General features: G+C 43.8%; 1 protein-coding gene across 1 annotated transcript in view; it reads left to right on the top strand.

Moving 5' to 3' along the window:
- LOC127569843 (glial fibrillary acidic protein-like) overlaps positions 1 to 26,996 on the top strand; it is a 58,609-nt gene that overhangs the window by 18,504 nt on the left and 13,109 nt on the right. Inside the window, 2 exon segments of the mRNA XM_052014820.1 lie at positions 11,338 to 11,433; positions 23,258 to 23,416. Of these exon segments, the coding sequence (XP_051870780.1) occupies positions 11,338 to 11,433; positions 23,258 to 23,416 (255 nt within the window).

Genomic DNA, 26,996 nt, shown 5'->3' with positions numbered 1-26,996 from the left:
TCTTAATAAACAATAGGATGAAAAACTACCTTGCATTGTCATGGTTCCCTTGTATTGCCAAAGCATAGAAGGCTATGGACCAGGTGCTGGTAAACAGGATTAGTATAGATGAGTACTTGATAGTCAGCATGGAAATGGTGGGCCAAAGGGGCTGTATGGTTCTTTGTTACCTGGAGTGAATGAGAATGTGGAACTGAGATTTCAGTCAGATCAGCCATGATCTTATTGAATGGTGGAGCAGGTTCAAGGGGATGAGTACCTTCTCCTCCTCTAAATTCACATGTTCAATTTCTTGTGGAAACCAGATATACTTTAGGTACGATTTACGCCTTCCTAGAACTTCAATGTGTGCAATGTAGCCCTGTGTATTTTTTTTATTCCAATTACTGATAAAATTCCCACTTAAAAGCCATAATTGAATCAACCTGCCAGGCGCAGCAATGCAGATGCCAATTAATTTTTGCGCAAAATTGTTTTTCCTCATGTCATCTTTAGTCCTTTCAATAATTGTTTTAAATCTGTATGTACTGTAAAGCTCCATTAATCCAACACACTTGGGGCTTGTGTTGCTGGATTTTGTAGACTATTAGATGATATTAATACTTGAACAGATTATTAACTCAACAAACAATCTGCTGGAGGAACTCTGGATTGAGCAGCATCTATGTCAGGAAAGGAATTGTTGATGTTTCAGGTCAACAGGGTTTCAACCCGAAACATTGACATTTCCTTTCCTCCCACAAATGCTGCTCGATCCACTGAGTTTCTCCAGCAGATTGTTTGTTGCTCCATATTCCAGCATCTGCAGTCTCTTGTGCCTACACTATTATTTCACTTTTAAGGTATTATGCGGTAGAATGATAAATGTTCTATTGAACCTGGTGAGTTTAAAGGAAATATAGGAAACAAAGCTCCTAGTAAGTTTCAAAAGAGCACAAGAAATGGAACGAGATGAGTTTCAAGGAAGCATAGGATCTTGGACCCAGTGAGCGAAAGGGAGAGTGGGAACAGTGGTCCTGGTATTTGAAAGGGAGTGCAGGAACTGGGGACCCAGTGAATAGGAAGGGAGCACAGGTATTGGTGCCCTGGTGATTCCAAAAGGAGTGCAGCAAACGTCACTTGGTGACCCAGATGCCGAACCATCAGGACTTCCAAGTAGTCGGATAGTGGATCATTGTTTTACTGTAACTTGTTCTCAATTTGAACCTGATGAGATCTCATTATTTTAAATAACTCATTGCATCTCCTCTGTCTTCCCTGTTCCAAAAAGAACAATACCAGTTTTTCTCTTTGACTTGTCTCTAAATGCTAGAACCATTCTCTCTGTACAGTTTTTAAGGCCTTCACCCATTTTCCAAAGCATTCCATTTTCCATTTTCTGTGCACCATAGAAAGCATCCTATCTGGATGTATCATGGCTTGGTACAGCAACTGCTCCGCCCAGGACTGCAAGAAACTGCAGAGAGTTGTGGACACAGCCCAGCGCATCACGGACACCAGCCTCCCCTCCTTAGAGTGTTTACCTCTCGTTGTCTTGGTGTAGCAGCCAGCATAATTAAAGACCCCACCCACCCGGGACATTCTCTCTTCTCTCCTCTTCCATCGGGTAGAAGATACAGGAGCCTGAGGGCACGTACCACCAGACTTAAGGACAGCTTCCACTGTGATAAGACTATTGAACAGTTCCCTTATACAATGAGATGGACTATGACCTCACGATCTACCTTGTTGTGACCTTGCACCTTATTGCACTGTACTTTCTCTGTAGCAGTGACACTTTACTCTGTACTGTTACTGTTTTTACCTGTACTACATCAATGCACTCTGTACTAACTCAATGTAACTGCACTGTGTGATGAATTGACCTGTATGATTGGTTTGTGAGACAAGTTTTTCACTGTACCTCGGTACAAGTGACAATAATAAACCAATACCAAGTTCAGAGGTCAAAAGTAGAACATGAGAAATAAGAGCAGGAGTGGGCCATCCAGCCCTTCATAAAGTTCATGGCTCAACTTCTACCTCAGCACCATTTTCCTGCCCTACCCCCCATACACCATGATTCCTCTAGCATACAGAAAATTGTTGCTCTATCTACACTTGCCTGACCAGCACTGTGTTATTTCAGATTTCCAGCATCTGCAATTTTTTGATTTCCATTTACTGTTGAAAATTATTGCCACTTCTCTTCTAAGAACTCCAGCCTGAAAGAAGTTCTCTTCTGCTTCTTGACAAGACTTCCATCTATCTCTTTTGCCTTCTTCACCTTCAAATGTTTCTCTTTATCTTCTAGTCTTAGGTAAGGTGTTGACCAAAACTAGCTTCCACAGCCTTTTTTTATCTGCCACATTGTCATTTGATCTCAGCTAATCAAAGATATTCCCTTTTTTCTACCATTCCTCCCCAGCTCTGCTGCTGAAAACTAACATGTTTTCTCATTTCCCAGTCCAAGCACTCCCCTTTGTGATTGTTTCCTTTATATCATGTTATCTCTTCTTCTTACCAAGTTGCATTATTGCACTTCTCCGTATTAAATTGCATGCCATATGTTTGTCTACTCCAGAAATCAGTCTGTTTTTGCGTTCTGCTGCACGATTCATCAAGATCATAATTGACCTTAGAACATGGAACAGTATAGCACAGAACAGGCCCTTCGGCCCACAATGTTGTGCTGACATAGCTATTCCCTCCTACCTACAGGATGCCCATATCCCTCTTTTCATCTCATTCATGTGCCCATCCAAGCCCCCCTTAAAAACCCCCTATGAATTTGCCTCCACCACCCTATCAGGCAACGTATTCCAGGCATCCCCCACTCTCAGTAAACAAAAATGTACCCCTCATGTCTCTTCTGAACCTACCCCCTCTCACCTTAAATGCATGCCCTCTGGTATTGGATTGCTCAATAATGGGAAAAAGATATTGCTTGTCTACCATATCTATGCCCCTCATAATTTTATACACTTCCAACAGATCACCCCTCAGCCTCCGCCGCTCCAGAGAAAAGAGCCCAAGTCTGTCCAGTCTTTCCTGAAAGCACATGCCCTCTAATCCAGGCAGCATCCTAGTAAACCTCCTCAGCACCCTCTCTAAAGCCTCAACATCCTTCCTATAGTGAGGTGACCAGAATTGCATGCAATACTCTAAATGTGGCCTAACCAGAGTTTTATAGAGATGCATTATAATTTCTTGACTCCTATACTCAGTACCCCAATTAATAAATGTAAGCATTCCATAAGCCTTCTTAACCACCCTGTCTACCTGTGTAGCCACTTTCAATGAGTCATGGACTTGCACCCCAAGGTCTCTCTGTTCTTAAGAGTGTACTGCCTCTTGACATTAGTCCTACCAAGATGCAACACCTCACATTTATCAGGGTTAAACTCCATCTGCCATTTCTCTGCCCACATCTGCAACAGATCTATATCACTCTGTATCTGTTGCCAGTCTTCTACACTATTCACAACTCCACCAATCTTGGTATCGTATGAAAACTTACTAACCCATCCATCAACATACTCATCCAGGTCATTTATGTACATTACAAACAGCAGAGGTCCCAGCACAGATCCCTGTGGAACACCACTACTCACAGGCCTCCAGCCCAAGTAAGTTGATGATACAAAGATAGGTGGAGGGGCGGGTAGTGTTGAAGAAACAGTCTGCAGAGAGACTTGGGTAGACTAGGAGAATGGGCAAAGTGGCAGCAAATGAAATACAGTGTTGGAAAGTGTAAGGTCATGCACTTTGGTAGAAGAAATAAATGGGCAGACTATTATTTAAATAGGGAGAAAATTCAAATTTCAGAGATGCAAAAGGACTTGGGAGTCCTCGTGCAGGATACCCTAAAAGTTAACCTCCAGGTTGAGTCGGTGGTGAAGAAGGCAAATGCAATGTTGGCATTCATTTCTAGAGGAATAGAATATAAGAGCAGGGACGTGATGTTGAGGCTCTGTAAGGCATTGGTAAGTCCTCACTTGGAGTACTGTGTGCAGTTTTGGGTTCCTTCCTTAAGAAAGGATGTGCTGACGTTGGAGGGGGTTCAGAGAAGATTCACTAGAATGATTTGAGGAATGAGAGGGTTAAAATATCAGGAACATTTGACAATTCTTGGGCTGTACTCCTTGGAGTTCAGAAGAATGAGGGGGGACCTCATAGAAACATTTCAAATGTTAAAAGGCCTGTTCAAAAGATGTGGCAAAGTTGTTTCCCATGGTAGGGGAATCCACTACAAGAGGGAACGACTTCAGGATTGAAGGGTGCCCATTCAGAACAGAGGTGAGGAGAAATTTCTTTAGCCAGAAAGTGGTGAATCTGTGGAATTTGTTGCCACGGGTAGCTGTGGAGGCAAAGTCATTGAGTGTATTTAAGGCAGAGATTGATAGGTATCTGAGTAGCCAGGGCATCAAAGGTTATGGTGAGAAGGCAGGGAAGTGGGGCTAAATGGGAGAATGGATCAGCTCATGATAGAATGGTGGAGCAGACTCGATGGGCCAAATGGCCAACTTCTGTCTTATGGTCTTAATACTGTTCAGGAAACCTAACACTACCTCCTCCTTGACCTCTAAATGCCCTAGCATGTTTCCAACCTCAGTTCTAATTTCTGCGTCCTGCATTTCCCGTTCCTGGGTAAATACTGAAGAGAAATACTCATTCAGAACCTCACCCACATCCTCTGCATCCAAACATAGATTCCCTTCTTCATCCTTAAGTGGTCCTACCCTTTCCCTATTTTCCTCTTAGTCCTGATGTAGGTATAGAATGCCCTTGGATCCTACTAGCTAAGGACTTTTCATGGCCCCTCCTGGCTTTCCTAATTCCTTTCTTGAGTTAATTTCTAGCTTCTCTATAGTCCTCACGTGCGCAGTCTGATCCTAACTTCTGAAGCTCTACATACTTGTCCTTTTTCTTCTGGACTAAGTTCATTACTTCTCTGGACATCCAAGGTTCCCTTATTTTCCCATTAATGTCCTTCCTTTTAATCGGGACATACCTATCCTGTACCCTGTGTATTTGATCCTTAAACGCTTTCCATATGCTCGATATGGACTTGCCAGCAAAAAGGTTTTCCCAGTTTACTCTACCTAGTTCCTGCCTTATGCCTTCATAATTAGCCCTGCTCCAAATTAAAACCCTCTTCTTAGCCCCATACCTATCCTTATAGCTATCCTGAAAGTTACTGAGCTGTGGTCACTGTTCCCCAATTGCTCACCCACTGATAGGTGAGTCACCTGGCCAGGCTCATTACCCAACACCAGGTCCAGAATAGCCTCTCTGCTTGTTGGACTGTCAACATATTTATTTAGGAACCCCTCCTGGATACACCTAACAAATTCTGCCCCCATCTAACCCCTTTGCACTAAAAAAAAGTCCCAATTTATATCAGGGAAGTTAAGTCTCCCATGTCCACAACCCTGTAATTTTTACACATTTCCCTAATCTGTTTGCATATCCTTTCCTCAATGTCCCAGTGGCTATTGGGAGGTCTATAGTACACCCGCAAGAGAGTGATTGCACCCTTCCTATTCCTGATTTCTACCCATGTAGACTCTGTATCTGAGCCCTCCATTATGTTTCCCCAGAGTGCAGCTAATACATTATCTCTAATTAGTACTGCAACTCCTCCCCTCTTTTACCACCCCCCCCCACCCATTCTTCTTAAAACTTCAACACCCTTGTACATTGATCACCCATTCCTGTCCCTCCCTCAACCAAGTCTCTGTATTGGCCACAACATCATAATTCCATGTACTGATCCATGCTGTAAGTGCATCACTCTTGCCCATAATACTCTGAGCATTCAAGTCCAAACACTTCAAACCATTCATCCCATCACATCTGTTGTCAGGAATCTGCTTAATACTACATACCCTGACATCAGCCCTCCTGCCTGTTCCCTCACTTACTGACCTGTTTTTCTGGTTCCCATCCCCCTGCAAAGCTAGTTTAAAATCTTCCCCAGTGGCATTAACAAACCTCCCTGCCAGGATATTGGTTTCCCCTCCAGTTCAGGTACAACCCCTCCCTCTTGTACAGGTCACCTCTTCCCCAGAAAAGGTTCCAATGATCCAAGAACTTAAAAACCCTGCCCCCTGCACCATTTAGCCAGCCACCTTCTAACATAGCACTTGTTTTCCTACACTATCTCCCTATCCCTTAATTCCCTTAATATTCAGAAATCTATTGATCTCTGTTTTGAATGAATTCACTGAGCCTCCACAGTGCTCCAGAGCAGAGAATTCCAAAGATTCACCACCTTCTATTTGGAGTTTGTATGTTCTCTCCATGTCTGTGTGCGTTTCCTCCAGGTGCTCTGGTTTCCTCCCACATTCCAAAGACATACAGGTTAGGAAGTTGTGGGCATGCTATATTGGCGCCGGAAGCGTGGCGACACTTGCGGGCTGCCCCCAGAACACTGTGCAAAAGATATATTTCACTGTGTTTCGATGTGCATGTGACTAATAAAGCTATCTCTTATAAGAAGTTTCTTTCATGTTCTAGATGGCATACTGTATATTATGAGACTGAGACCCCTGGTTCTAAACTCCACACCCAGAGGAAATAATCTCACTGCATTGCAGCATTTTGAACCTCACCACACAACTCCAAGAAAAATTCAGGGACCAGGCACCAACCATGATGTATGGCCTTTCTCAACCTAAGTAAAGCCTTTCACTCAACCAACCAAGGGACTGTGGAACATCCATGTCAAATTCAGCAGCCATTGAAATTCATGACCTTTTTACATTTGTTATATGATATGCAAAGCATGATTCCTACTGTGTCTACAATAGAATTGATCTTAGTGAAGACAAGTGTCAAACAAGGCTATGTCATTGCTGTGACACTTTCAGCTTTCTCGCCGCAATGTTGCATCTTACCTCCAACAAGTTTCTCTTTGGAGTGGCACTAATCTTCAGAACTAGTTAGAAACTGTTCAACCTACAAGAACTACACACCCAGAACCAAGGTCACCCAAACCTCGGTAGTCGAGTTGCATATGCAGACTATATTTGTGTCTGCCCATATTAACTAATTTGCTGAGGCTGGGCCTTATCTTTTAACACCCAGAAGACAAATGTCCTCCATCAGCTGTCTCTCTTTCCACCACACTGCTCTCTGACAATAAAAGTTTCTGGCAAGACCCTAAAAGCATACACATTTCGTATCTCAGGAGCTATATCTCAGTGAAAGTAGACATTCACCATCACCTTCAATACACCAGCACTGCCTTTGGTCAAAATCAAATGCAAAACTGATAATGTACTAGGCAACGGTGACCCCTGCTCTGAGAAGTATGCGCCTGAGACCTGCATGAATGGCAACAGGCACCTCAACACACTAAAAAGATATTACCAATGCTGTGTCTACAAAATCCTATAATTTCACTCGAAGGATAAGCAAACCAACACCACTCTCTCTCCCAGGTCAACATCCCCAACATTGAGGTCCTACCTACACATTGTCAGCTCTCTTGATTGGGTCAAATTGTTTGCATTTGCAAAAGTGGACTTCTGAAATAGACTGTGTTCTGAGCTCTATCACAGGAACAGATTACCAGAGGTAGAAAGAGGAAAAAAAATTCAAGGATATGCTCAAAACGTCCTTGGAAAAATGCAACATCCTTAATGACACTTTGAAATCCTTTGCTCATGAATACAAACACATAAGGTAGAAGAGGGTGGTGGTAAATGAAGCGTATTTTGCCTAGAGGTCAGTGACCATTGGTGTTCTGCAGGGATCTGTTCTGGGACCCCTGCTCTTTGTGATTTTTATAAATGACTTGGATGAAAATGTGGAAGGGTAAGTTTGCAGATGACACAAATGTTGGTGGTGTTGTGGATAGTGTAGGTTTGCTGTATGTTACACCAGGACATTGATAGGATGCAGAGCTGGGCTGAGGAATGGCAGATGGAGTTCAACCCAGAAAAGTGTGAAGTGATACACTTTGGAAGATCGAATTTGAAGGCAGAATACAAGGTTAAATGCAGGACTCTTAGCAGTGTGGAGGAACAGAGGGATCTTGGGGTCCACATCCATAGATCCCTCAAGGTTGCCACACAGGTTGATAGGGTTGTTAAGAAGGCATATGGTGGTTTGGCCTTCATTAGTCCGGGTATTGAGTTCAAGAGCTGCCAGGTAACGTTGCAGGTCTATAAAACTCTGGTTAGACCACACGGAGTATTGTGTTCCGTTCTGGTCGTTTCATTATAGGAAGGATGTAGAAGCTTTAGAGAGGGTGCAGAGGAGATTTACCAGGATGTTGCCTGGATTGGAGAGCACGTCTTATGAAGATAGGTTGAGTGAGCTTGGACTTTTCTCTTTGGAAAGAAGAAGGATGAGAAGTGACTTGATAGAGGTGTACAAGATGATAAGAGGCATGGATCGAGTGGACTGTCAGAGACTTTTTTCCCAGGGCGAATATGGCTAACACGAGGGGGTGTAATTTTAAGGCAATTGGAGGAAGGTATGGGAGGGGGTGGAATGTCAGGTTGTTTTGTTTTATATACAAAGAGTGGTGGGTGCGTGGAACGCACTGCCGCCAGAGGTGGAGGAGGCAGATAGATTAGGGACATTTAAGAAACTGTTAGATAGGCACATGAATGATAGAAAAATGAAGCGCTATGTGTGAGGGAAGGGTTAAATAGATCTTGGAGCAGGATAAAATGTCGGCACAACATCGTGGGCTGAAGGGCCTGTACTGTTCTGTAATGTTCTATGAGGATAGCCACTTTGGTTGGAAGTATAGTAAAGCAGCATGTTGTTTAAATGGAACAAGACTGAAAAATGTTATACATAAGGATCTGGATGCCGTTGTACAGAAAACACACAAAGTTGGCATGCAGGTACAGAAAATCATTAAAAGCACTGTTGTTTGTCTATATTGCAAGAGGGATGGAGTACAAAAGTAGGGAACTCTTGGTACAGCTGTACAGGACCGAGGTAAGACTACACTAGATGTACTGTGTACAGTTTTGGTTGCTTTATTTGATGTACCTACATTGGAGGCAGTTCAGACTTGCATCACTAGATCGATTTTTGGGAATGAAAGGGTTGTCTTGTTCATCTGATTCCTCTGGAGAAGAACTAATGTGTAACTTCATCCTCCAAGAAACTGACACCCAGAATACCATTTCCCTCTTCTCTGCTCATGCCTGTTTACTGACCATATTTTTAAATTTTTAAAAAAATTCTTTAAATTTAAATTTTATTTACAGCATGGTAGCAGGCCCTTCTGGCCCAACGAGTCCGCGCCGCCCATTTTAAACCTATATTAGCCTGCCTGTACGTCTTTGGAATGTGGGAGAAAACCGGAGCACCCGGAGGAAACCCACGCAGACACGGGAGAACATACAAACTCCTTACAGACAGCGACAGGAATCGAACCCCGATCGCTGGCGCTGTAATAGTGTCGCGCTAACCGCCACGCTACCATGCTGTCCTATGCAGATCCAATCTCTAAGCCACCTTCATTGTGGCAGTATCTGAGCTTGTGACTGGGGGTATCAGATAAAAGGAAGGATACATTCTTTGTTCTCTGGCTTGATTGCCGTCTGTCCTAGTGGAACATATTTGGCTAATTAAAAAAAACAAGAGGGTAAGGTTACGGGAGGGGACCAAGATAAAAGCCATGTGCTACTTGTACATCTGAAGAGATTAAGGGGTAAATGGGAGGTAAGAAGAGGGATCAGGTATGAAAAACAGTGATTTATGCTACTCTCCATGTCTCCACTGGTAATGATTCTGTGATAGCCACTTCAGTAAAGATTATCACTCCATCTTCCACAGCCAGTAAGATAATGGCCTGGGCAATCAGCCACTATCCTCAAACCCAACCTTGCTCTGCTATTGTATGCTGTCCTTCCTGATAAGTGAGAGAGCAGTATGCTAATGCATGTCTTGCAACGTGGATACGCCTGCTATATTTGAACTGCTGAAATTTGATAGAAGCTGTGAGATGTGGGTATAAAACTTGAAAGCTTTGTGATGAGATGGTGGGGCCTACGAATTTTAGAGCCCCAAGTAATAGAGAATGTTGCTAGATTAGTTATAGGCATCTTTTATGTGGTTTTTGATGATGTAGTCACTGTCTTTGACCACATGCTAGGTCATTCAACTTTTTGCAACACAACATCCTTGTCGTTGGGCCTCACTCCTGCCATTGACCTCATTAGCAATCCTTTTTTTTACTACCACAAAACAATCTGGAGGCCTTCCTGCAACTGTCTGGTGAAAGACCACTTTCCTCACCATCTTGTTGGACAAGGCCTCCAGAGCTGCATTTGAAAGTTGGGATGCCCACTGTCATCCATGCTCTACTGTAGCCTTCACTAAGCTTGGTAAACCTTTACAATGATTTCTACCGTTAGTCACGGATAAAACATATTTCCTTATTAAGACATACAAACTTAGCTACAATCAGCATCTACTTTCAATTGATGGTAGCCACTCAGAGAATTAGATCCCATGAATGTTCACCAGAGTCAGCAACAGTATGGCTAGTCCTGAGTAGTAGGAGAAATCATGATATCATGAGGTCAAGGTTCGAATTTAATGTGTTAACCTGTGCTAGGTCAAATTCATGTGAATTAATTACTCGCTGTGTTGCCAGCACACTTCCTCCACAGGTGTCCAATTTAGCTTTCTCTAGGGGTTCCTAACATACCTGCACATTATATTATTAATTGTTATGCAAAAGATGCTAATAGTATTTAGGAACGGGACAGGATTAGGTTGGTATGGGAGCATTAGGGTTGCAATCAGGTTGGGCAAATTGGGTCAGAGACAGAATTGAATCAGAGAAGGATGGAATGCAATTAGGTTGGAGAAGAAGGATTGCAGACACAATTGGATTAGGGCATGAAAAATGACGTGTGATTAAACTGGGAAAGGTGGATCAGTGTTCTGGTGGCAATGGCAAGAGCCTTATCAGATCTCAGGTCCAGTAGAGAAGAGGGAAAGCAAACTATAAATAAAGCCGTAGTTCCCTGCTGCAGGATCCAAACCATAAAGCAAGAAAAGGTTCCCTTAAGCAGTGCCTTCTTTAGGGTGGGTGTGGGGGGGGGGGGGGGGGGGGGGGGTGGTTGGTGTGTGTGTGTGTGGCCCATGCCTTTTGCAAATGAATCTCGCACTATTTTTGCAAATTTCATGCCCCTTGTCCAAAAGGACTGATCTTAGATCAAATTTCTAGCATTGAACCACCTAAAAGAATTTATAGGTCTTATCACTATAATTAAAATGTTTATTTTCCAAAGACAGAAAATTAACTTCAAGGCTGTTTCTGTCTTTGTCCTCTTTCAGTTGAAGTGAACTGATACTATAAAATTGAACTTTCAGAAAACCGATGAAACCAATGTTGCAGTAGATAAACTTCAACGTAAGGTTAAACTTATGGAAATACAACTATCACAACTGGAAGACATACGTGATCAGGTGAGTACAATGAAGAAAGTGGTTTCACCTGCTGAATTTTGTAAGGATGTATGCTAAATCATATAGTTAATGTTTATCCCTTAAAAGATTGGGGAACAAATGATTTCTGGATTTTATATCTTTGTAAAATTTTTCAAATAATTTCTCAGTGCTAAAGAGTTAAAGGTGTTGTAAGTTATCTGTTGATGCAAAGGCTAGTTACTAAAACTGCCTGTTACAAATTCCAAATAGTGCAGCTGATAGGATGAAGCAATACATCCAATGGCCTTGCAAACTATTGTTTGAGAACTCACAAAGGTTTAAACAAAACCCTGAGATATGTTGAAGTTCAGCTCAGCAATGACGTTATCTTGTGTTCCAGGAAGCAGTCATATTTCTTAGCTACTTACTTTGAATATGGTCATTGATAAGGGACTGAAGGATGTGGCTGCAACAGAGTAGAGGTATCCATAGGGTAGCTCTGAAGGAGCCTCAGCCTCACCCTTGTCTAACAGGTATGAGATTCTTGTTCCCTATTCAGAGGGAGTTGGGGACTGCAGGAAGGACTTATAAACTGTCCGTAGAACTGTAGTTGTAGGAGAAATGAAAAATGTTGTACTCATAGAGAATAGAATTGTTAGGGGAATAGCTACTCTCCCTGCTGCAAAGACAATCTTAAAGGCCGTGTTGCCTGCCCGGTTCCAGGATTCAGGACAGCTCTTCTGAGCTGGAGAGCTACATGGAGAGTGTCCAGTTGTTGTAGTCCACATAGGCACTGACAAAATAGCTAGGACTAGGAAGGAAGATTTGCTGGGGGATTATGAGCAGATCATAGAAAATTAAAAAGCAGAACTGTAAAGATAATAATCTCAGGATTATCACCTGAGCCACGTGCAAATTGGCAGATTTGTACAGAGGGAAGAGAGAGCTGTTGGAACCATTTGAACCAAGTGTCCTGGTGAATCACATAACCAGGGTTATTGACTGGGCAGTGACTGTGATCCTGGGCGGGTCTGAGTTGTGAAGGGCAGAATTTCAGTTGGAATCCATGTGGGATGAGTTGGAACCGGGGACATTTGCTAAGGAAAGAGATGTGGCTTTGGAAGTGGGCTTTGGTCAACATCTTATCAAAGACAAGCAACAAAACAGAAGCTACTGAGGCAGAATAAGGCAAGAGAGTCAAGACAGAAATCACGTTCCATTCCTCCCAACCATCCACTTTCTTACGGCACTTTCCCTTGCAATATCAGACGATGCAACACACGTCTTTTCACCTCTTCCCTTTCCGCCATCCAAGGGCCCAAACAGCCTTTCCAGGTGAAGCAGCAATTCGTTTAGTGTATTGCATTAGATGTGGTCTTCTCCACAATGAACAGGTGGCTGCTTTTCAGAGCAAGGACAACCCTGTGCTTCCTGTTGCCTGGCACTTCAATTCTCTATCCCACCTGACCTATTGGTCTGTGGCCTCCTGTACTGTACAACGCAAGCTTGAGGAACAGCACCTCATTTTCCATCTGAGCACATTACAGCCTTTTGGATGAGATAGAGTTCTCCAGCTTCAGGCAACTTGACTTCTCCAATCTATCAGTCGTCATTGCGATATTGGCTCAGCTTGGCTTTCTTCCCCCTCTGGAAGTGGAGGACATGCCCAGCTTAACCTGCCAGGCATATCTTCTTGCTCAGAATTTCTCATCTCTTACATTATTTTGTCTATGTTCTCACTCTCTAACTGCTCCCATTCACTCATTGAGCACATGATCTTGTTTACAGTTTATCCTGTGGTCACACTGGATTTACCCTATCAGAGGCATTTTGCCCCCCCCCCCCTTATTAATCCTCCCTGCAGTTTAATGGGCTTCTTGTGTCTCCTTACCAGTTCTCACTAAAGGTCTTCAAACATTAACTCTGCTTCTTTTCTCATAGATGTGTATTACCAGCATTTTCTGTTTTATTTTTGACTAGGTTTGAACTAATTAGAGGGGTGGGGGAGGGGCAAGTGTTGGGATGTTTAATAAATCAAAAAGAAATGGGAGTGCAGTGGCACTGGGTAGCGAAGGAGTGAATGAAAATCAACACGTGAGAAAATCAGATAGAGTGGTGAAAGGCATTTGGCACACTTGCCTTCTCAGTCAGGGCATTGAGCTTAGGAGTTGGGATATCATGGTACAACTGTACAAGTTGTTGTTGAGACCACACTGGGAGTAGACATTTTAGTTGGCATGGACAATTGAAATTGGTTTATTATTGTCATTTGTACCAAAGTACAGTGAAAAACTTGTCTTCATAGGGTTCATACAGATCAATTCATTACACAGTGCATTGAGGTAGTACAAGGTAAAACAATACAGAATGCAGAGTAAAGTGTCACAGCCACAGAGAAAGTGCAGTGCAGGTAGACAATAAGGTGCAAGGTCATAACGAGGTAGATTGTGAGGTCAAGAGTCCATTTTATCATACTAGGGAACTGTTCAATAGTCTTATACAGTGGGACAGAAGCTATCCTTGAGCCTGGTGGTACGTGCTTTCAGGCTTATGTATCTTCTGCCCAATGAGAGAGGGGAGAAGAGAGATTTCTGGGGTGGGTGAGGTCTTCAATTATGCTGGATTTTTTCTGAGGCCATAAGAACTGTAGACAGAGTCCATGGAGGGGAGGCTGGTTGCCATGATGTGCTGGGCTTGATGTCCTGGGCAGAGCAGTTGCCATACCAAGCTGTGGTGCATCCAGATAAGATGCTTTCTATGGTGCATTGATAAAAGTTAGTGAGTGTAAAGGGGGACATGCCAAATTTCTTCAGCCTCCTGTGGAAGTAGAGGCTCACGGTGAGCTTTCTTGGCCGTGGAGTCTACATGGTTGGACCAGGACAGGTTATTGGTGATGTTAACTCTAAGGAACTTGAAGCTGTTAACCCTCTCGACCTCAGCACTGTTGATGTAGACAGAAGCACCAACTCTTTTGTTTTGCTGACATTGAGGGAAAGGTTGTTGTCATGACACCATGTCACTCAGCTCTCTAACTCCTTCTTGTACTCCGACTCATCATTATTTGAGATATAGCCCTCTATAGTGGTATCATCTGCAAACTTGATACCTTGACGAGTTGGGTCGATGGGGCTGTTTCTGTGATGACTCTTAAGAAGCGTCAGCAAATGGAAGCAATAATGTGTGGCAGAAGTTGTAACCAGATTTAATAATTTGTATAAAATTAAAGCTTTAGATCCTTTATCTGAATGCTTATAGGACTTGTCACAAGATAGATGAGTTGATGACACAAATAGAAGTAAGTAAGTTTGATTTAATAGCTATATAGAGATGTGGTTGCAGCATGACCAAGATAGCACAGGACCAGAGAAATGGGAATGTTTCAGGAACCAGCAGTGGAGCACTAAAAAGCTAATAAGGAGGGAGAAAATTAATTATGAGACTAAATGGTAAGTATTATCAAAACAGACAGCTACAGCTTCAATGCATATATAAAAGGAAAAGACACGAGGATAAAGGACACAAGAGACAAAAGAGGAAGAGGATAGTTAAGTGTAGGACCCACAGAGAGTGAGACTGGGGAATTAATAATTGGAATTAAGAAAATGATAGGTAATTTAAACCAGTTCTTTGCACCAGTCTTTACAGTGCAAATATTCTAAGGATAATAGATAGACTGTTTCCAAATAGGAAGGAAGAATGTGTAATAATCCCAACCATGAGGGACAAAATATCGAAAAAAAACTAATGAGACTGAAGGCAGACAACTCAGCAGTACCTGGTGGCCTGCATTTGAGTTTTAAAAGATAGCAGATCTGCTGGCTGAAGTTTTTCAAAACTCACTCGGTTCCAAGAGTGTATCAGCAGACTGGAAAACCATGAACGTGATGCATTTGTTTAAGAAAGGAGTAAGACAAAAAGCAAAAAACTATAGGCTAATTAGCTTAACATCTGTTGTTCAGAGGCTGCTGGAGTTTAAAATCAAGGGAGAAGTAGCTAGACATTTAAAAAGGCTTAATGCATTCATACCAACATGGTTTTATGGAAAGGAAATCAGGTTTGACAAATTTGCTAAAGTTCTTCAAGGATATAATAAATAAGCAGAGTCATGAGAGGGGAACCTGTAGATGTTCTGTATTTGAATTTCCAGAAGGCATTCATTAAGATGCTACATAAAGGGCTACAAGATATAAGGTAATGCTATTGGGGGAAGTGTGTTAACATGAACATAGAACATTACAGCACAGTACAGATCCTTCAAGCCATGATGTTGTGCCAATTTTTTTTATCCTACTTCAAGAACTATTTAACCCTTCCCTCCAACATAGCTCTCCATTTCTCTATCATTCATGTGGGTATCTAAGAGTCTCTTAAATGTTCCTAATGTATCTGCCTCCACCACCTCTGCCGGCAGTGTGTTCCACACACCCACCACTCTTTGTGTAAAAAATCTTGCTTCTGACATCCCCCCCATACCTTCCTCCAGTCACCTTAAAATAATGCCTCCTCATGTTAGCCATTTTCACCCTGGGAAAAAGTCTTTGACTGTACACTCGATCTATGCCTCATCATCTTGTACACCTCTATCAAGTCACCTCTCATCCTCCTTCGCTCCAAAGAGAAAATCCCTAGCTCATTCAACCTATCCTCATAAGACATGCTCTCCAATCCAGGCAACATCCTGGTAAATCTCTTCTGCACCCTCTCTAAAGCTTCCATATGCTTTCTATAGTGAGGCAACCAGAAATGAACACAATACTCCGAGTGTGGTCTAACCAGAGTTTTATAGAGCTGCAACATTACCTGGTGGCTCTTAAATTCAATACCCCAACTAATGAAGACCGACACACTATATGCCTTCTTAACAACCCTTTCAACCTGCGCGGCAACCTTGAGGGATCTGTGGACGTGGCCTCCACACTGCTAAGAGTCCTGCCATTCTGAATGAGCCTTCCATGAGGAACCTGATCAAACGCCTTACTAAAATCCATGTACACCACATCCACCGCTCTACCTTCATCAATGTGCTTTGTCACATCCTCAAAGAAATCAATCAGGCTTGTGAGGCATGACCTGCCCCTCACAAAGCCATACTGACTGCCCTTAAACAGCCTATGCTTCAAATGCCTGTAAATCCTGTCTCTAAGAATCTTCTCCAGTAACTTGCCCACCATTAAAGTAAGACTCACTGGTCTGTAATTCCCAGGGTTATCCCTATTTTAAACAAAGGAACAACATTTGCAACCTCCAATCATCTGGCACTACCCCTGTGGCTAGTGAGGACGCTAAGATCATCGCCAAAGGCGCCCTTCCCTCGCTTGCCGTAATAACCTTGGATATATCCCGTCCGGCCCTGGTGACTTATCTGCCCTAATGTTTTTCAAAAGTTCCAGCACATCCTCTTTCTTCACGTTGACATGCCATAGCATATCAGCCTGTTGTACGCCATGCTCACATGAAGGTCTCTCTCACTGGTGAATACCGAAGCAAAGTATTCATTAAGGACCTCCCCTACCCCTTCCGACTCCAGGCACATGTTTTCTCTTTTATCCTTGATCAGTCCTACCCTCACTCTAGTCATCCTCCTATTCTTCACATACATGTAAAATGCCTTGAGGTTTTCCTTAATCTTATTCGCCAAGGCCTTCTCATGCCCCCTTATAGCTCTGCTAAGTCCATTCTTAAGCTCCCTTTTGGCTACCTTGTAATTCTCCAGAGCCCTGTCTGATCCTTGCTTTCTAAACCTTAGGTAGGTTTCTTTCTTCCTCTTGACAAGATATTTTATGTCTTTTGTCAACCATGGTTCCTTCACTCTACCATCCTTACCCTCCCTTATTTGGACAAACTTATCCAGAAGCCCATGCAAGTACTCCCGAAACAACCTCCACATTTCTGCTGTGCACTTCCCCAAGAACATCTGTTCCCAAGTTACGCTCCCAAGTTCCTGTCTAATAGCATCTTACTTCCCCCTCCCCCAATTAAATACTTTCCCATATTGTCTGCTATGGTAAAGGTCAAGGAGTTATGGTCACTGTCTCCAAAATGCTCTCCCACCAAGAGATCTGAACCCTGATCAGGCTCATTGCCTAGTACCAGGTCCAGTATGGCCTCTTCTCTAGTCTGCCTATCCACATACTGTGTCAGGAATCCTTCCTGGACACTCCCAACAAACTGCCCCATCTATCCCCTTTACACTAAGGAGGTGCTAATCAATATAAGGGAAGTTGAAATCATCCATGACAACAACCCTGTTATTTTTACACCTTTCCAAAATCTGCCTCCTGATCTGCTTCTCAGTCTCTGCTGCTATTGGGGGTTCTGTAGAATACTCCCAATAGAGTGATTGCTCCCTTCCTTTTTCTGACTTCCACCCACACTGACTCAGTAGACGATACCTCCAGGACGCCCTCCCTTTCTACAGCTGTGATACTGTCCTTGATCAGCAAAGCCACTCCCCCACCTCTTTTACCTCCGCCCCTGTCCCTTTTGGAACATCTAAACCCCGGAATATCCAGCAGCCATTCCTGCCCTTATGACAGCCAAGTCTCTGTAAAGGCCACAACGTCGTAGTTCCATGTACTTACATGATCTAAGTTTATCACCCTTGTTCCTGATACTTCTCACATTAAAGTAGACACACTTCAGCCTGTCCAACTGACTGCAGTTTTGCCCTATCAACTGCCTATCCTTCCTCGCAGTCTTTCTACATGCTGCTTCTACTTGAACACTAAATGCACCAACCTCTGACCTATCACTTGGGTTCTAATCCCTCTACCACACTGGCTTAAACCCTCCACAACAGCGCTACCAAACCTGCCCGCAAGAATATTCGTCCCCCTCCAGTTCAGGTGTAACCCATCCCCTTTATACAAGTCATACCTTCCCCAGAAGAGATCCCAATGATCCACAAATCTGAAACCCTGCCCCTTGTACTAACTCCTCAGCCATGCATTCATCTGCCAAATCAACCTGTTCTTACCCTCACTGGCATGTGGCACAGGCAGCAATCCAGAGATTACTACCCTTGAGATCCTGCTTTTTCAGCTTCCTACCTAGCTCCCTATATTCCCTCTTCAGGACCTCATCCCTTTTCCTACCTATGTCATTGGTACCAGTATGTACCATGACTTCTGGCTGTTCACACTCCCCCCCTTCAGAAATGCTGTTGACTAGATCCGAGAGTCCCAGACCCTGGCACCTGGGAGGCAACATATCATCCGGGAGTCTCTTTCATGTCCACAGAATCTCCTGTGTGCCCCCATTACTATTGAATCCCCTATCACTACTGCTCTCCTCTACCCTTTCCTTCTGTGCCACACAACCAGGCTCCTTGTTCTCCTGTTTTTCTCCTGACAGTCACCCAGCTACCTGCCTCCTGCAGCTTAGGAATGACTGCCTTCCTTTAGCTCTTCTCTATGAACTCCTCTTTCTCCTGTAGGAGCCGAAGGTCGTCCAGCTGCAGCTCAAGTTCCCTAACACGGTCTGTAAGGAGCTGCAGCTGGAGGCACAGTGCAGATGTAGCTATCAGGGTGACTGGAGGTCTCCTAGAACTCCCACATCTCACAAGATGAACACACCACTCGCCCTGGAGCCATTCTAACTATTGCCTGGCAGTAAAGGAAAAATCAAAGAAAGAAAGAAACTTACCAGAGACTTGCCTTGGCCTCCTACCTCCTCTCGCCAAAGCCTCAGTTCCCCACTGCAACACTGGTCCACTCCAAAATGGCCGCTCTGCTTGACCCAACCTTTTTATTGGTTGCTGTCATTTAGCCAAACAACAATTAACAATTTGCAAATGTGCTTCTTTTAGACTCCTGCAAGGTGAAACTCACAAGCACAGAGACTCTCCTCTTTTCAAAGCTCCAGGTTACAGATGTTCTATGGTAATCTCCTAGAAGACAGTTAGAAAAAATGGATCTTTCTCGGGCAGGAAAGACTTAACGTGGAGTGCAAGAGTTGGGATGCCATGTTGCAGCTGTACAAAATATTGTCCATGGAGGGGAGGCTGGTTTCCGTGATGTGATGTATGTCCACAACTCTCTGCAGTTTCTTGCGGTCCTGGGCAAAGCAGTTGCCATACCAAGCCGCAATGCACCCAGATAAGATGCTTTCTATAATGCATCAATAAAAGTTGGTGAGTGTTAAGGGAGACATGCCAAATTTCTTTAGCCTCCAGAGGAAGTAGAGGTGCGGGTGAACTTTCTTGGCCGTGGCATCTACGTGGTTAGACCGGGACAGGCTATTAGTGATGTTCTCTCCTAGGAACTTGAAGCTCTCAACCCTCTTGACCTGCAGGGTTTTCCCTGGAGGCACTGAGGCTGAGGAGTGACTTGACAGAGGTTTATAAAATCATGAGGGGTAGAGATAAGGTGGATGGTCATGGTCTTTTTCCCCAGGGTAGGGGAGTCTAAAACTAGAGGGAATACATTTACGGTGAGAGGGGAAATATTTAAAAAGGGACATGAGGGGCAAGCTGTTCCACTCGGAAGGTGGTGGGTATATGGAACGAGCTTCCAGAGAAAGTGGTAGAGACAGGTACAATTACAACATTTAAAAGACATGGACAGGAAAGGTTCAGAGGGATATGGGCCAAATACAGGAAAATTGGACTAGATCAGGCACCTTGGTTGGCATGGACGAGTTGTGTCTACGAGCTGTTTCTCTGCTCCATAATTTTATGACTCCCAAGTGAGAATAAACCCAGCCTATGGCAATCTTTCCTTATAGGTAAAGTCCTCCATTGCAGGCAACATCCTGGTGAATCTCTTGTGCATTCTTTCCAATACTACCACATCCTTTCTGTAGTGTGGCAACCAGAACTAAACACAATACTCCAGGGCATTTCCTGACCAATGTTAGTACAGAGTGCATTGAGGTAGTACAGGCAAAAAAAAGCAATAACAGAATTCAGAGTAAAGTGTCACAGCTACAGGGAAGTGCATTGCAGGTAGACAATAAGGTGCAAGTTCACAACAACGTAGATTGTGAGGTCAAGGGTCCATCTCAAAAGTGTCACAGCTACAGGGAAGTGCATTGCAGGTAGACATAAGGTGCAAGTTCACAACAACGTAGATTGTGAGGTCAAGGGTCCATCTCAACATACAAGGGAACCGTTCAATAGTCTTATCACTGTGGGATAGAAGCTGTCCTTGAGCCTGGTGGTATTGTCGTCCCGATTTTAAGTTCCCACTTCTGTCCACTGCAAAGTAACACAGTGCCAACAGGTCGATTCGATAAAACACGTTTATTAGCAGTATACCGCTAAGGAGAGGTCTCTTCAGCACTCGTTGAGAGTCACTTCCCGAGGTCTCTCTCGTACAAAGGAGCAGACAGAAATTTATACAGATATCATGCACACTTAATGAATGCGGGCGCCGCGAGTTTCGGTCAGGCCTCAGAGATTAAAGACAGGCATCGCACCTATTGTCCAACATAATTGAGTTATAATCAAGAGATTCAAAGACAGGTATCACCCTCATAACTGGCCTGCAACCAAGGTTCCGGACACAGTAATTATCGCTTATCCATGAGTCAGTAGCTTGCGTGCTCTTGCTTGCAAGGTATTTTTCCATCAGTTATATGTGTAGTCACAGTGAGGCACAGTTTGTTAACCCTTTACTTCCTCAGTATGTGCCCTCAGGCTCCTGTATCTTCTGCCTGATGGGAGAGGAGAGAAGAGAGAATGTTCTGGGTGGTTGGGGTCTTCAGTTATGCTGGCTGCTTCACCAAGGCAGCGAGAGAGTATAGACAGGCTCCTGTATCTTCTGCCTGATGGGAGAGGAGAGAAGAGAGAATGTTCTGGGTGGTTGGGGTCTTCAATTATGCTGGCTGCTTCACCAAGGCAGCGAGAGGTATAGACAGAGTCCATGGAAGACAGGCTGGTTTCCATGACGTGCTGGGCTGTGTCCACAACTCTCTTCAGTTTCTTGCAGTCATGGGCAGAGCAGTTGCTGTACCAAGCTGTGATGCATCCAGATAGGATGCTTTCTATGGTGTATTGATAAATGTTGGTGAGTGTCAAAGGGGACGTGCCAAATTTCTTTAGCTTCCTGAGGGAAGTAGAGGTGCTGGTGAGCTTTCTTGGCTGTGACATCTACGTGGTTGGACCAGGACAGGCTATTGGTGATGTTCACTCCGAGGAACTTGAAGCTCTCAACCCTCTCGACCTCAGCACCATTGATGTAGACAGGTGTATGTACACCGCCCCCCTTTCCTGAAGTCAATGACCAAGCTCTTTTGTTTTGCTGACATTGAGGGAAAGGTTGTTGTCATGACACCATGTCACTCAGCTCTCTGTCTCTTTCCTGTACTCCGATTCATCATTATTTGAGATACGGCCCAGTACAGTGGTATCATTTGCAAATTTGTAGATGGAGTTAGAGCAGAATCTGGGCAGACAGTCATGAGTATATAGGGAGTAGAGGGCTGAGGACATAGCCTTGTGGGGCACCAGTGTTGAGTGTAATCCTGCTGGAGGTATTGCTGCCTATCCTCACTGATTGCAGTCTGTTGGTCAGAAAGTCAAGGATCCAGTTACAGAGGAAGGTGTTGAGTCCTAGGTCTCGGAGTTTGGTAATGTGTTTGCTTGGAATTATAGTATTGAAGGCGGAGCTGTAGTCAATAAACAATGGTCTGACGTAGGTGTCTTTACTGTGCAGATGCTCCAGTTTCGGTGGTAGGTGAATTGCAGTGGGTCGAGGTTGTCTGGGAGGCTAGAGTTGATGCGTGCCATGACCAGCCTCTCAAAGCACTCCATGGTGGTGGATGTCAGAGCCACTGGCCAGTAATCATTAAGGCACATTACCTTGCTTTTCTTTAGTACCGGGAAAATAGTGGTCTTCTTGAAACAGGTGGGAACCTGAGATTGAAGCAGGGAGAGGTTAAATGTGTCTGCAAATACTCGCACCAGCTGATCAGCACAAGATCTGAGCACTCAGCCAGGGACACCATCTGAGCCAGATGCTTTCCTCGGGTTCACTCTCCGGAAGACTGATCTTGGTCCTCGATGGTGACCATGGGTTCAGTTGCATTGGAGGCTATCAGGGTGGGTGGTGACAGTCCACTTCCCTTCTGTTGAAAAGTGCACATAGAATGCATTAAGCTCATCAGGAAGGGATGCGCTGTTGTTAACTATGCAGCCCAACTTCATATTGTAGCCCGTTTATTGCATGTAAGCCCTGCCATAACTGACGGCTGGTCTGGGACTCTATTTTGAACCGGTATTGACTTTTGGCATTCCTGATAGCTTTCCTGAGATCATATCTCGATTTCTTGTACATGTCAGGATCACCAGATTTGTGACTTCATTAGGGAGTGGATCTCCCGGTTCATCCATGGTTTCCGGTTTGGGAACACCCATATTGTCCTCTTTGGTACACAGTCCTCAACACACTTGCTGATAAAGTCTATGATGGTGGGGACATATTCATCTAGGCTGGCAGCTGAGTCTTTGAACATGGACCAGTCCAGTGACTCAAAGCAGCCACGTAGAAGCTAATCTGTATCCTCAGACCAGCACTGCACGACTCCCTGTACTGGATCCTCCTGTTTCAGTTTCTGTTTGTATGCAGGGAGGAGGAGCACAGCCTGGTGGTCCAATTTACCAAAGTGAGGACGAGGTGTGACTCAGAAGACATCTTTGATGGTTGTATAGCAATGGTCAGGGGTGTTTGGGCCCCTGGTGGAGCAGGAGATGTGCTGATAGTATTTTGGTAACACACTCTTGAGGTTGGCCCGATTGAAGTCCCCTGCAATGATGAAAGGGGCCTCAGGATATCCTGTCTCAAGCTTGATGACCACGGAGTATAGCTCATTGAGTGCAGGCTTCATGTCCGTCTGGGATACTACGTACGTATTTTTTTCACAGGAACGCATTTATTGGCAGAAGAAGGTGGACCACATACAAAACCTTGAACAGGGAGACACACACAGAGCAGATCTAGAACAAGCTCTTAAAGAGATTCATGCTGAATATGAACAGCTTGCTAAGAGAAATAAAGAGGATATGGACAAATATAAGCAGAAGGTATATTTATAAAGTTGCTTAATAATCATTGCACTTTTACTGTGTATAGAAATGTACTTTTTGCAGTTATTGGCTGTCAATAATTAATTAAATATAATTACCCTTCCCACATATAGTATGAATTCAGTAACATATTTCCAGATCTGACTTATGCCAAAGCCATTAACAGAATACATTAGACAGATTATGTACCAGCTACCTCTAAACAGGCACAAAAATAATGAAAAATGAACCAAAATTCAAGTGCATTTGCTGTACTGGTGTATTGCAGCATATTTGCCCAAAATAAAGGTTGCTGACCCTGTCCAGTTAGGAAGTTCTGCTTGGTAGACCATTCCCTATCAAATATCATATTCTTTATTTCAGTGGTCATGATTTCTTTGGACCAATTCAGAGAGTACTGGGCAACTCCCAGTTTACCACCCACATAGATTTGGCAAATGCATGGATAGAATTTCTGGTCCAAAATCCACAAAGTAGTAGACCTCAAAATTTTGAAGGATCATTCTGCTGACAGAGTGCCAAATGGATTTTAGGGCTGTCATAGTGAACAGGCCTCTCCTAACTTCGTACAGAGTCACTTTATTTTTGTTGGCACTGAGAAGGTCCTTAAGGTTCCAGGAGATCAGCAGGGCCACTACTGCTTCAGTACCTCCCCCAGGCCCAACTTCTTGAGACAGGCATCTTGATGTTGTTTGAACTGCACTAATCTCGCTAGCTAGAGAATGTTCCATCACACTCCTGACTTATGCCAAGGCTTTGGGGAGTTGGGACCTAAAATGCAACCTCTACGATTTACTACGAGAGCTGACAGAGATTGAAGCTGCCACATTGTCGCCACTAGAGCTCATGAGAAGTATGTCAGAGCCGTAATGTAGACACTCCATAGCAGCTGTTATATAAAAAGCTGCTGTGGAATGAAGGGAAGATGCAAGGGAGGGCTCATGACTTTGCTATATCATGTACCATGCCCCATCCCCAATCCCTCACAATCATTTCCGTGTTCTGAGTGGTCCTTAATCAATGTGAGCCACAAGAGACTGAAGCTACTGGAATCTAGAGCATAAAAACAAACTGCTAGAACCATAGAAAACAACAGCACAGAAAACAGGCCATTCGGCCCTTCTAGTCTGTGCCAAAACATTATTCTGCTAGTGCCATCTACCTGCCTCCAGCCCATACCCCTCCAGACCTCTCTCATCCATATATCTATCCAATTTACTCAACAGTTTAGAGCGAGCCTGCATTTACCACATCAGATGGCAGCCCATTCCACACTCCTACCACTCTTTGAGTGAAGAAGTTCCCTCTAATGTTCCCCCTAAACGTTTCCCCTTTCACCCTAAAGCCATGTCCTCTCGTACTTATCTCTCCTAATCTAGGTGGAAAGAGCCTACTTGTATTAACTCTATCTATGCCCCTCATCATTTTGTAAGCCTCTATCATATCTCCCCTTCATTCTTCTCCTCTCCAAGGAATAAAGTCCTAACATGCTCAATCTTTCCCTGTAATTCAACTCCTGAAGACCCGGCAACATTCTTGTAAATCTCTTCTGCACTCTTTCAGTCTTATTGACATCCTTCCTGTAGTTCGGCGACCAGAACTGCACACAATATTCTAAATTTGGTCTCACCAATGACTCATACAACCTCACCAAAACATTCCAACTCCTATACTCAATACTTTGATTTATAAATGTCAGGATGCCAAAAGCCTTTTCTACAACCCTGTCTACCTGTGACTCTACTTTCAGGGAATAATGTATCTGAACTCCCAGATCCCTTTGTTCCTCCGCACTCCTCAGTGCCCTACCATTTACTGTGTATGTCCTCCCTTGATCTGTCCTTCCAAAATGCAACACCTCACACTTGTCTGCATTAAATTCCATCTGCCATTTTCTGGACCATTTTTCCATTAGGTCCAGATCCCTCTGCAAGCTTTGAAAGCCTTCCTCGCTGCCCACTACACCTCCAATCTTAGTGTCATCCGCAAAATTACTAATCCAATTTACCACATTATCTTCTAGATCATTGATATATACAACAAACAACAATGGCCCCAACACAGATCCCTGAGGCACACCACTAGTCACAGGCCTCCAATCTGAGAAACAACCATCCACAACCACTCTCTGTCTTCTCCCACTCAGCCAATTTCAAATCCAGTTTACAACCTTTCCATGGATACCCATTGACTGAACCTTCTGAACTAATCTCCCATGTGGGACCTTGTCAAAGGCCTTACTAAAGTCCATGTAGACAACATCCACAGCCTTACCTTCATCTACTTTCTTAGTGACCTCCTCAAAAAAACTCCACAAGATTCGTTAAACACGATCTACCACGCACAAAGCCATGCTGACTATCCTTAATCAACCCTTGGCTGTCCAAAGACTTATATGTCCTATCTCTCAGAACACCTTCCAATAATTTACCCACTACTGATGTCAGGCTCACTGGCCTGTAATTACCTGGTTTACTCTTCGAGCCTTTCTTAAACAATGGAACAACATGAGCTATCCTCCGGCACCGCACCCATGGCTAAGGACATTTTAAATATATCTACCAGGGCCCCTGCAATTTCTACACTAGTCTCCCTCAAGGTCCGAGGAAATATCTTGTCAGGCCCTGGGGATTTATCTACCTTTATTCGCTGTAAAGCATCAAGTACCTCCTCCTTTTTAATCTCTATATGTTCCATGACACTAGTACTTGTTTCCCTTCCTTCCATATCCACGATGCCAGTTTCCTGTGTAAATACTGATGCAAAAAAAACTGTTTAAGACCTCCCCCATCTCCTGAGGCTCCACACATATACGACCACCCTGATCTTCTAGGGGACCAATTCTGTCTCTTACTATCCTTTTGCTCTCAATATACCTGTAGAAACCCTTTGGGTTTACCTTCACATTATCTGCCAAAGCAGCCTCATGTCTTCTTTTTGCCTTTCTGATTTCCTTTTTTAGTATTTTCTTACATTTCCTATACTCTTCAAGTACCTCATCCGTTCCTAATCACCAATACCTGCTATACACCTCTCTCTTTTTCTTAACCAGCTCACCAATATCCCTTGAAAACCAAGGTTCCCTATGCTCGTTACCCTTGCCTTTAATCCTGATAGGGACATACAAACTGCACTCTCAAAATTTCGTCTTTGAAGGCTTTCCAGAAAATAACTTATCCCAATCCACCCTACCTAGATCCTTTCTCATTTCCACAAAATTGGCCTTTCTCCAATTTAGAACCTCCACTCGAGGACCAGACCTCTCCTTATCCGTAATTATCTTGAAACTAATCGCATTATGGTCACTGGACCCAAAATGCTCACCTACACATAATTCTGTCACCTGACCTGCCTGGTTCCCTAATAGGAGATCAAGTATTGCATTCTGCTGGAGGGACAGAGTGGGTCAAGCAGCATCCGTGGAGGGAAAGGGATGGTCGGCATTTCAGGTTGAGTTCCTACACTGTCCTGATGCAGGGTCTTGACCCAAAATTTCAATCATCCCTTTGCCTCCACAGATGCTGCATGACATGCTCAGTTCCTCTAGCAGTTTGTTTTTTGTCCTAGCCAATATAAG

This window comes from Pristis pectinata, chromosome 1 (assembly GCF_009764475.1).
Source record: "Pristis pectinata isolate sPriPec2 chromosome 1, sPriPec2.1.pri, whole genome shotgun sequence".
Classification (NCBI taxonomy): domain Eukaryota; kingdom Metazoa; phylum Chordata; class Chondrichthyes; order Rhinopristiformes; family Pristidae; genus Pristis; species Pristis pectinata.
Note: the sequence above shows the minus strand (reverse complement) of the source record. Positions and strands in the feature narration are given on the sequence as shown.